Source organism: Mandrillus leucophaeus, unplaced genomic scaffold (genome assembly GCF_000951045.1).
Source record: "Mandrillus leucophaeus isolate KB7577 unplaced genomic scaffold, Mleu.le_1.0 Scaffold868, whole genome shotgun sequence".
Taxonomy (NCBI): Eukaryota; Metazoa; Chordata; class Mammalia; order Primates; family Cercopithecidae; genus Mandrillus; species Mandrillus leucophaeus.
The window spans coordinates 780,559-793,100 of NW_012109452.1; the positions used below are offsets into that span (position 1 = coordinate 780,559).

Genomic DNA, 12,542 nt, shown 5'->3' on the forward strand with positions numbered 1-12,542 from the left:
AGGAGGAGGAAGAGCAGGAGGAGGAGGAGGAGAAGAAAGAAAAGAAAAAAGGAAAAGAAACACATGCAATTTACTTACAGGTAATTTTGAACACTCTGGGAGTGTCTTGTCAGCCATACATCTGTCTTTGTATTCTACCATGTCTTTCACTAGTTTTTCCATTTCTTCAAAGGTTGCTTCCTGGACATACTGAGCGAATGCAATGATGGTGCTGCAAGAGTTCACATGGGGTATAAACAGTGGCAGAGTTTCCATATATGGCCAACAAAAAGTCACAGGAACATCCTGACTGGCCTCAAGGAGTTATCTATTGTAACGGCTGTAAATTTTACAACTTCAGGCTTTGCCTGAATTTTATAATTAAAGCTGTCTTCTTGGATACTGTTTCTGTTTAGTTAAATTACTTTTGAGAAGCATTAACATTTCCAAAATATATCATTATTTTAAAAATCATCATCAAAAAGTACTTAGCACAACTCACATGTATTCAAGATTCTCTTCTATAAATTTTTGAGTGCTACTGAAGTTATCTGAAAAGCAAGAATATTTAGGGTATTACATAACACGGTTTTCTAACATTTTTCAAATAAATAACTATACACGACATTTAAGTGTATAAAATACAAAATAGACCACTGATGACAGGAAATAGTTTTGCATATTTAACAAGAAACAAGTAAGTCATATGAACAAAATAGGAAACCTTAGTCACTTGTGATTATATGTTCAAGAAATATTTACTAAATTGAATTCATCTAAATAAATCTTAATCTGACTAGACTTTAAATTTGCCATTGACGGCTCCCCACATACAAATGTCAAATAGATTATCATCCTAAATGTCTATCATTTATGACTAGAGAAGTGATAAAAAGATTAACTAATGGGTGATACAATGCTGTAACAGAGCCTGATGAGAGATGCTGTAGCATGCTGGTGGTCAGCATAGTTTATAGCACTAATCAGTCATAGCTATGTAGGTCATCTCCAGATCCACCTAAAATTATGGATTCCCTCCCAATGAGCATATGCTAATTGGAGCATATTTATGTTTGTTCACATAAACTACATTTATTTTTTGCAAAGTGTTGTGCTGGACCCTATGAAGCAATTAACAATGACTAAGATATCTCCCCTTGACATTAGGTTCCTAAGCAAAGTTACTTGTGCATATGACAATAATCTAATTTAGAATGTGATTAATTTGGGACTGCTTTATGAATCCTGGGTGAGAAAGAAAGAAAAAAAAAGGATTATAGGAAGAGTGACATATGAGTTGAACATGAGTAAATGTAAGAGATTCGAATAACAGAAAAATGAAAAACCTTGTCTGTCTGTATGGAGAGAGAATGATGTGAGTAAAAGCATTAAGGTAAGAAACCTTGAGAAGTATTTAGAGAAAGTCAATCTGTTTTTATGAGAAAGTGGGTCACAAAGATGAATAGGGACCTAAGATAGAAAAGACCTGGGTCCAGATTATAGGAGTCTTGCATATAAAGCTGAGGAGTGTGGGCTTCATTTGGAAGACATGGAAAGCCCTGGAAAATGTTTATATAGGATAGTAATCTGATCATTTCTATACACGAAGAAATACGAGTCAGGTAGTAGTATATCTAATGTCATGGAATTTTCCACAGTGCCTGACAAACAGAAAAGGTAAGAAAGAACTATGTGTCAAATAAATGGGCAAAAGAAGGGTGGATGGGACAAAGTAAGAAGGCCATAGGAGACTTTGCAACTGTCACATTGAGAAACCAACAAGATCTAAATTTTGGTAGGAGTAAGGGAAATGAAAAGGAAAATATAGATATAAAAGATATTAAAAAGGCAAAAAATCAAGATTTTGAAACAGGTTGTTACAAGGGAAAAGGAGTAGGAAAACTCAAAAATGACCACTCTTCAAGCCTGTCTCACTAGCTGGTATTGTAGGGGCATATGGAATTGAGTAAGACGCAATCCATGCCTTCAGGGCCACTGCCAAGCTTAAGGCATGTTTGTTCAAGTCAAAGAAAGGAGCTCCTTCTAGGCCAAAAGGATTAGAAAAAGACACCTCCTCTTGACAGATGAGGTTCAAAATATTTCCCCTTTGGATGGAAGAAATATAAAAAGTCATCCTTTCCTCCAGACTGAGATGGCCTTGGCCAGGCTCAAGAGGGATGTTCAAACTGTACATTTGAAGGAGGAAGTAGGTTCTGCATTCCCTAAAGATATAGTTGGGAAATATGTTGGACAACCGAAGGTTCCAGAAAAATCCCAGTTCACATCTATTGTTCCACTGTTACCATAAACTATACATATTTGCAAAAAATACCAATATTAAAATCCAAATGTGTCTCCCAGCAACACTTTCTGTCCTGTCATAGACTGCTGATTATTTTTCAGATGTGACAATTGTTTCTTCATATTGACTTGGTAATATAAAAATTACCATCAAAATAAAAATTCTGAAAAGGTTAATTTTGGATAACTGGTTAGTCTATGTAAATTAGTGAGAGGGTGAAAAAAGCAAGTAAAGAATTAACTTGAAAGAAAACAAAATTTTCAAAAGAGACATCCTAACTGGTCATTCTTTAGCTGATATACAAATAAATTACTTACCTACATCCTGAGGTTGTGTGGGCAGAGTTAGGGATTCAGTCAAAAAACACAAGAAAAAAATAAAACCTGTAAGTTTTAATTGTTTCATCTTTCTAGAAACCACATTTACAAAAGAAAGTAATGTTGTTGAGGAAAATCAAGTTTTTATATTATTCTTTCACATTACCAGTAAAAAAGTAACCTATTTAATCTATTTCTGAAATACTGAGTATTTGATTTTTTTATCACTCTGCAGATTTCTTGCTAATTATTAACCAGAAAAAAATTACCTTTGTGTTTCACTGGAAAAAATCTACTGAGTTGGAACAAAAGTCCACAGGCTAAGTGTACACAATACCTAACCAAATAGACAACCAAAAAAAAAAACTTAAAATACTGCAAATGTTAAAGGAACAAAGGGCCAGAATAGATATAATCCAGCAATCTATCTTATGCATATATATCCAAAGGAAGTGAAATCAGTATCTCAAAGATATAAATATATACAACTACTATGTACTCACAAAAATTAAAAATAAAAAATTAAGAAGATATACCTGCACTCCCATGTTTATTACCACATTATTCACAATAGCCAAAATATGAAAACAGCCTGTCAGTATATGTATAAATGTATAAATAAATAAATAAATAAATCTCTCACACACACACACAAAATGGAATACTATTTAATCTTTAAAAAGAAGGAAATTCTGCCATATGAGAAAATGTGGATGAATGTGGAGAACATCATGTTAAGTGAAATAAATCAGACACAGAAAGAAAAGCACTGCATAATCCTACTTATATGTGGAATCTAAAAAACTCAAACTAGAAACGGCATAAAATGGTGGTTATCAAGGGCAGGAGGTGGAGGAAATGGGGAGATGCTTGTCAAAGGGTGCAAAGTTTCAGTTACATAGAATGAGTAAGTTCAAATGCAGCACATGGACTACAGCTAATAATACTGTATTATATGCTTAGAATTTGCTAAGAGACTAGGTCTTAAGAATTCACACTGTCTTAAAAGAAAAAAAAAATAGGTAACTGACTGTGCATGGTGGCTCACACCTGTAATGCCAGCTCTTTGGGAAGCCAAGGCAGGTGGATCTCTTGAGGCCAGGAGCTCAAGACCAACCTGGACCAACATAGCAAAACCCTGTCTCTACAAAAATTAGCTGGGAGTGGTGGCATGCACCTATAATCCCAGCCACTCAGGTGGCTCAGGCACAAGAATCACTTAAACATGGGAGGCAGAGGTTGCAGTGAGCCAAGATCGCACACTGCACTCCAGCCTGGAGGACAGAGCAAGACTCTATCTCAAAAATAAATAAATAAATAAAGTATGTCAAAAGATGGATATGTTGATTAGCTTGGCTGTAGTACTCAAGTCACTGTGTATATATATTCGAAACATCATGTTGCATGCCTTAAATATACATTTTTTTTTTTACTTTTTTTTTTTTGAGACAGAGTCTCACTCTGTCGCCCAGGCTGGAGTGCAGTGGTGTGATTGTGGCTCACTGCAACCTCTGCCTCCCAGGTCCAAGCGATTCTCCTACTTCAGCCTCCTGAGTAGCTGGGATTACAGGTGTGCACCACCACGCCAGGCTATTTTTTGTATTTTTAGTACAGCTGGGGTTTGACCATGTTAGCCAGGATGGTCTTGATCTCCTGACCTTGTTATCCACCCACCTCGGCCTCCCAAAGTGCTGGGATTACAGCCATGAGCCACCACATCCGGCCTTTAAAGTAAAAAGAGTTTTTTAAAAGCAATGGAAGCTTATGAGAACTTGATAATTAAAATAAATAATTACTGGAATATATTATAACACATTAATTTTTTTAAATTCATGAACCTATACCAATACGAAATTAAAATAAAAATGGGGAAAGGAAAGCTCTTCTCCACAGAAGAACACCAACTAATAAGTGTAGTTAGAAACAAAGCATAAACGTTTGTAACTCCCATAGTAATAGCTGATTTAGGCCAGTTTCATGAATGCATGATAAAGTCATAGGTGAAAAATTAATGAGGAATAGCATATTTATACTTTCAAAATATCACTTCACAGGTCACTTATTAATTTCAAAGGGCAAAAAACACCTTTGCAGGTGAATACATAAACAATGATATAGTCACTGTATGGATTATTATTTGTCTTTAAAACTAATGAATATTAAAAGTATGTAATATCAGAGGAAATATTTACTAAATGACTTTTGGTAAAACAGTAGAATATAAAATTTTATATATTATGTGTAGAAAATGGCAGGGTGAGCAGACTCACTAAACCAAAGAAATGGAGGGAGAGAGATAAGAGAGAGACAGGGAGATTGAGAGATAGATTTTGTCTCTAAACGGAATTATGCAACTGTATGGTCAGCATCTTTGCTTGCGGGTGGTGAATAGTCCTAACTGTGCTGACCTCTCACTGTTGCCTCTGTTCTAATTGGCCTTTTGTCAGATGATTTAAAAGACCAAAACTGTTGCTAAGTATATTGAATTATTAGTCAGAGATTCATTCACATTTTGTTTTCTTCTCAGATATGTTACTTTTTATTTCCAATTACTGGTTGACATCTGGCAAGTAGAAAATAGCTCTAATTCATCCATTCCACAAATTTAGTCCTCCGTAGCATTAATAAGCATGGGATATTTTTATGGCCATATGAAGTGAAATAGCAGTCTGTGCCTACTTAGAAACTTGATGTATGTAAGCTAATTTTCTTCCTGGTTATTTTGTATTTGTCTCAAATGATCTAATTACTGACTCCTTCATTAATGAGTAATGTATTTTTAAATTTTCTTCAGTAAATATGTCAAATAAATTTTGCTTCAACAATATAGATATATACATATACATCCAGACACTGAAGAAAGAAAGAGAGGAAGCCAGCAGTATATGAAAAGCTTGAGAAAATCCTGGAAACTATAAAACAGATAGGATTGAATTAATGGAGAAAATAGATAAGAGGGAGCTTCAACCCAAATCTTGGGAGATGACATCCATTCTTCTCAAGAGCATTTCAGAACTGTTTCAAGTCTAAAGAATATAAAGAACAGATACGGGCCATGGGGCAATAATCAGGAAAAGAAGCTAAAACCTTACATTCTGAACAGCTAAATTAGGACAGGACATTACTTTCTCCTCTCTTTCGCAACCTCCACACACAAATATATAACATACTTGGGTAACAATGTTTGATATCTTTTACATCTAGGTCAAAATCCAAAAATGACTCTTTCTTAGTTTGGATTTCCCAAAAGCAGACCTCTAGGGAAAGACTTGTACTTTATTTGGAAGGCAACTGTAGGAGGCACAGTGAGGAAGTAGGACCAAAAAGGGAGAAAAGCAGCCAATAATTCAGGTGTTAATGAGAACAATAATAGCGTAGGCAACTGGGATGTAAGCCTGTTCAGAACTATCTGGGAAGTGGAAGATGCCCTAGAATCATCCTGACAGAGGACTGAGAGGCTGGGCCATTATTCCATTAACTACAGACTACATGAGCAAGAATAATAATCAAGACTAATCAGATATACATGAGTGAGAAAAAATAATAATTAATAATTATTCATACTTCAGGAAAAAAGAAAGCTATTGAGGTATACATTCTAAAAACATCATAATAGTTAAAACAGTGTGATGATATTGGCAATATGCAGATACAACAAAATGAAAGTCTAAAATTTGATCCAAATTTTAGCCTATCTGTACAGTAATATACTTCTAAAAAGATCAGAGATCCAAATGTAGAAAATTTTATAAAAAAGAGAAATGATAAAAGTACTAGAAGAAACACAAGTGATGAGGGAAAAACTTTCCTAATTATAATGCAAAATAAATTCAACTACATGAACAAATTTTTTTTTTTTTTTTTTTTTTTTTTTTTTTTTTTTTTTTGAGACGGAGTCTCGCTCTGTCGCCCAGACTGGAGTGCAGTGGCGGGATCTCAGCTCACTGCAAGCTCCGCCTCCCGGGTTCACGCCATTCTCCGGCCTCAGGCTCCCGAGTAGCTGGGACTACAAGCGCCCGCCACCTCGCCCGGCTAGTTTTTTGTATTTCTTAATAGAGACGGGGTTTCACCGTGTTAGCCAGGATGGTCTCGATCTCCTGACCTCGTGATCCGCCCGTCTCGGCCTCCCAAAGTGCTGGGATTACAGGCTTGAGCCACCGCGCCCGGCCATAAACAAATTTTTAAAGACTGTGCATGAAGACTTCGCTGGGCAAGATATCCTACTAGACACAGCCAGGTGGAACAGCCTTCACTGCCGGACTGAGATGACCGGCACACTCTTAACAGATCTTCAGGGGGAAGATACTGAGAGTGGACAGAAGGAAGACACAGAAGCTGGGCTGAAGTGGGAGGAAGCTGAGAACCCTGCATGGGATTGTCATGCACTGGGACTCACTCCCAGACCCCAACAACTCTGGGGGAATGGGTGAGTTGAACTGGCAAGGAGCAACCCGCTTTCACCATGGGCCTCAGGAATTCTGACAGAGGAGACCCCTCAACCACCATGGACACTCAAGTTGGCAGAAAGAGCTGCTTAGAGAAGTGGTAGGGGCCAGCACAACAGCTGATGTGTAGGCCAAAGGGATTGGTACGGAAACATCTGTAACAGAACACAGCCAAGGACGCCCATCCCCCTAGGCTCGACTTGTTCCTACAGGAGATTTTAGCCCTAGGGGAACTATAGGACCTAAACTTTACAGGGTGGTCTTGCCCACCAAACAGAACTGGTCTGACCTGAGCACTCCTTGGTCTGCTGGGGAACCTCAGGTGCGCTGGGTCCCACATCATAGCTCCTGCACTGGCAAACTGTGCCTAACCGGCAGAAAGCCCCAGAGAGGCAGCCGCTATGGTCATGCACCAGCCGGCCTGCTCCCTCTCCACACTGCAGCATCCCTCAGATACACAGCAACCCCCCACCTCCCACCTGCATCACTTTGCAGGCCCATGTCTGCACACGCAGGCTTTGCCTTCTTAGCCCCGCAAGTGTGCCTGTGCATTCGCCCCGCCTTGCCACAGCTTCAGTGGGGAAGTGCACTTTTTCCCCCCTCCTCTCACCAGATGGGCATTGCAGTTGGAACCTTGGTGGGCACAGAGCCATACAACACTGCACCCTCCAGTACCCCTCCCCTGCGCAAACACAGCCACAGGAGTGAAACTAGGCACGGAGAACAGCAGACCCTCGCCTCTGCTGAGCAACCGCCCCTGCCTGTGACTCACAGCACAAACAGACCTGCACCTACCAGTGCTTTGTCTCCCTACCAACACGGCCACCAGTGGGACCATGTGCACAGTAAGCATCAGGGGTCCTTCACCCTCCCCAAGCCATGCTGCCTCTGTCACTGTGGTGAATGCCCACACCCCGCTACAGCCAACAAGTGTGCACCCCACTGTGCTGGCTTGCTGCTGCAGCCACATGTAAATTAAGCTAGGCACAGTGGCTCATGCCTGTAATCCCAGCACTTTGGGAGGCTGAGGTGGGGAGATCACCTGAAGTCAGGAGTTCAAGACCAGCCTGACCAACATGACAAAACCCCATCTCTACTAAAAATACAAAAATAGCCAGGTGCGGTGGTCTGTGCCTATAATCACAGCTACTTGGAAGGGCAGGAGAATTGCTTGAACATGGGGGATGGAGGTTGCAGTGAGCCAAGATCATTCCATTACAATTACACTCCAGCCTGGGCAACAGAGAGAGACTCTGCCAAAAAAAAAATAATAATAATAACCCGACGCCACCACACTACAAAACAGTTTATGCTACTGGCACATGTGAATTAAGACAGATGTTGATGCCACTACACTACGAAATGCTTTGGCTGACACCATTTGATCACTTGATATGGTTTGGTTCTGTGTCCCCACCCAAACCTTATCTAGAATTGTAATCCCCATAATCCTCACATGTCAGCAGGGTGAAGTATAGGGGACCAGGTGGAGGTAATTGGATCATGGGGGTGGTTCGCCCACACTCTTCTCATGATAATGAGTGAGTCTCTCACGAGATCCAAAGGTTTTATAAGCATTTGGCATTTCATCTGCTTGCACTCACCCTGTCCTGCTGCCCTGTGAAGAAGGTACCTGCTACTCCTTTTTTTTCCACCATGATTGTAAGGTTCCTCCCCAGCCATGTGGAATCATGAGTCAATTTAACCTCCTTCATTTATTTACCCAGTCTCGGGTATTTCTTTATAGCAATGTGAGAATGGACTAATGCAGTAAATTGGTACTGCAGAGAGTGGGGTGCTGCTATAAAGATACCCAAAAATGTGGAAGTGACTTTGGAACTCAGTAACAGGTAGTGGTTGGAAGTTTGAAGGGCTCAGAAGAAGACAGGAAATATGGGAGAGTTTGGAACTTCATTGAGACTTGTTGAATGGCTTTCACCAAAATGCTGATAGTGACATAGAAAATGAAGTCTAGGCTGAGATAGTCTCAGATGCAGATGAGAAACTTCCTGGGAACATAAACCAAAGTGACTCTTGTTATGCTTTAGCAAAGAGACTGGTGGCATTTTGCCCCTGCCTTAGAGATCTATGGAACTTTGAACCTGAGAGAGATAATTTAGGGTGTCTGGAAGAAGAAATTTCTAAGCAGCAAAGCATTCAAGAGGTAACAGAGCATAAAAGTTTGGAAATTTTGCAGCCTGATGATGTGGTAGAAAAGAAAAACCCATTTTCTGAGTAGAAATTCAAGCCAGCTGCAGAAATTTGCATAAGTAATGAAGGGATGAACGTTAATTGCCAAAAAAATGGGGAAAATGTCTCCTTCAGGGCATGTCAGAGACCTTCCTAGCAGTCCCTCCCATCACAGGCCCAGAGACCTAGGAAGGAAAAATGGTTTCATGGGCTGGGTCCAGGGCTCCCCTGCTGTGTGAAGCCTCAGTATTTGGTACCCCATTTCCCAGTTACTCCAGCACTGGCTAAAGGGGGCCAAGGTACAGTGCATGCCATTGCTTCAGAGGGTGTAAACCCCAGGCCTCAGCACCTTCCATGTGGTGTTGGTCCTTTGAGTGCACACAAGACAAGAATTGAGGTTTGGGAACCTCCACCTAGATTTCAGAGGAGTATGAAATGCCTGGATGTCCAAGCAAAAGTTTGCTGCAGGGGTGGCACCCACATGAAGAATCTCTGTTAGGGCAGTGCAGAAGGAAAATGTGGAGCGGGAGCCACCACACAGAGTCCTCACTGGGGCACTGTCTAGTGGAGCTGTGAGAAGAGGGACACTGACCTCCAGATCCCAGAATGGTAGATCCACCAACAACTTGCACTGTGCACCTGGAAAGGCCACAGACACTCAATGACAGCCCATGAAAGCACCCAGGAGGGGTGCTATACCCTGCAAAGCCACAGAGGTGGAACTTCTCAAGGCCGTCAGAGCCCACCTCTTGCATCAGTATAACTTGGATGTGAGAGGTGGAGTCAAAGGAGATCATTTTAGAACTTTAGGGTTTAATGACTGCCCTATTGGATTTCAGACTTGCATGGGGCTTGCAGCCTCTTTGCTTTTGATTGCCCTATTGGATTTTGGACTTGCATGGGGGCTTGTAGCCCCTTTGTTTTGGCCAATTTCTCCCATTTGGAATGGCTGTATTTACACAATGCCTGTACCCCCATTGTATCTAAGAAGTAACTAACTTGCTTTTGATTTTACAGGCTCATAAGTGGAAGGAACTTGCCTCGTCTCAGATGAGACTTTGGACTTGGACTTTTTCATTAATGCTGGAATGAGTTAAGACTTTGAGAGGCTGTTGGAAGGACATGGTTGTGTTTTAAAATATGAGGACATGAGATTTGGGAGGAAACTGGGATAGAATTATACGATTTGGCTTGGTGTTCCCACCCAAATTTCACTTTGAATTGTAATCCCCATAATCCCCACATGTCAAGGGCGGGAATAGAGGGAGGTAATTGAATCTTGGGAGCAGTTTTCTCCATATTGTTCTGGTGATAATGAGTGAGTCTTACAAATCTGATGGTTTTATATAAGCATCTGGCATTTCCCCTGCTTGCACTCACTCCATCCTGCCACCCTGTGAAGAAGGTGCTGCTTCTCCTTTACCTTCCGCCATGATTGTGAGTTTCCTGAGGCCTCCACAGACATGCAGAACTGTGAATCAATTAAACCTCTTTCCTTTATAAATTACTCAGTCTTGGGTATTTCTTCATAGCGGTGTGAGAATGGACTAAGATATCACCCATCTGAGTGTAGTGAACAGCGGTCCAGAAGCACCTCAGCCCTCCACAGCAGAACTAGAACACACAGTCCAGGAATTGAGAGCTGAATGTTGGCCCCCTAAAATCTTCCATAAATGAAGCCCGTCAGCTGAACCTACTTTATACCACAATCAAACCCTTTAGGTCATTAAACAGGATAAAAGGAAAAAGAAACCCAACCAATGATCAGAATTTCAAAGACTGAAGAAACATCAGCCCACAAAGATAAGAAAGAACCTGCACAATAACTCTAATAACTCAAAAAGCCAGAGTTCCTTCTTTCCTCAAAATGACTGCTCTACCTCGCCACCAAGTATTCTGAACTGGGCAGAGATGGCAAAAATAACAGAAATAGAATTCAGAATATGAATAGAAAGAAAGATCATTGAGATGCAAGAGATGTTGAAACCCAATCCGAGAAAACTAAGAATCACAATAAAATGATACTGGAACTGACAGACAAAATAGCCAGTATAGAAAAGAATAACTGGTGCAATAAACCTGAAAAACACACTACGAGAACTTCATAATGCATTCACAAGTATTAATAGCAGAAAAAACAACCACAGGAAAAAAATTCAGAGCTTAAAGACTGACTTTCTGAAGCCAAATGTTAAATACAGCTAGAGAGAATGGGCAGGTCAACTACAAAGGGAAACTCATCAGACTAGTAGCTGATCCCTCAGCAGAAACCCTACAAGCCAGAAGAGTTTGGGAGCCAATATTCAGCATTCTTAAATAAAACAAATTCCAACCCCCAAATTTTATATCCAGCCAAATTAAGCTTCATAAGCAAAAGAAATATAAGATCCTTTTCAGACAAGCAAATGCTGTGAAAATTTGTAACCACCAAGTGCTTTACAAGAGCTCTTGAAGAAAGCACTAAATATGGAAAGGAAAGACCATTATCAGCCACTACAAAAAAACACACTTAAATACACAGACCAATAACACTATAAAGCAATCACACAAACAAGTCTGCAAAATATCCAGCTAACATCATGATGACAGGATCAAATCTGCACATAGCAATACTTACCTTGAATGTAAACAGGCTACATGCCTCAATTAAAACATACAGGGTGTCAAGCTGGATAAAGAACTAAGAATATTGGTATGCTGTCTTCAAGAAATCTATCTCACATGCAATGACACACATGGGCTCAAAAGAAAAGGATAAAGAAAAATCTACCAAGCAAATGGAAAACAGAAAAAAAAAAGCATGGGTTGCAATCCTAGTTTCAGACAAAATAGACTTTAAACCAACAGAGATGTAAAAAAGAGAGAGAGAAAGAAGGGCATTACATAATGGCAAAGGTTCAGTTCCACAAGAATACCCAACCATCCTAAATATATATAGGCACCCAACACAGGAGCACTTAGATTCACAAAGCAAGTTCTTAGAACCTTAAAAGAGACTCAGACTCCCACACAATGATAGTGGGACACTTTACCACCTCTCCAATGACAATATTAGACAGATCATCAAGGCAGAAAACTAACAAAGACATTCAAGACCTGAACTGAGCCCTGGATCAAATGAACCTGATAGACATCTACAGAGCTCTCCACCATAAAAGAACAGAATATACATTCTTATCACCACATGGGACACATACTCTAAAATCAGCCACATAATCTAACACAAAATACTGCTCAGCAACTGCAAAGAACTGAAATCATAACAACCACTCTCTCCGACCATGGCACTTACAAATTAGAAATCAAGAC

General features: G+C 40.1%; 1 protein-coding gene across 1 annotated transcript in view; it reads right to left on the reverse strand.

Moving 5' to 3' along the window:
• The window catches only part of AFM (afamin), a 21,080-nt gene extending 18,301 nt beyond the window's left edge, over positions 1-2,779 (reverse strand). The window contains exons 1-3 of the mRNA XM_011968972.1: positions 2,599-2,779; positions 482-530; positions 79-211 (exon numbers count right to left, since the gene is read on the reverse strand). Coding sequence (XP_011824362.1) covers positions 79-211; positions 482-530; positions 2,599-2,686 — 270 coding nt within the window. The 5' untranslated portion in view covers positions 2,687-2,779. The remainder of the gene's footprint in view (positions 1-78; positions 212-481; positions 531-2,598) is intronic.
• Between the last annotated feature and the right edge of the window lie 9,763 nt (positions 2,780-12,542).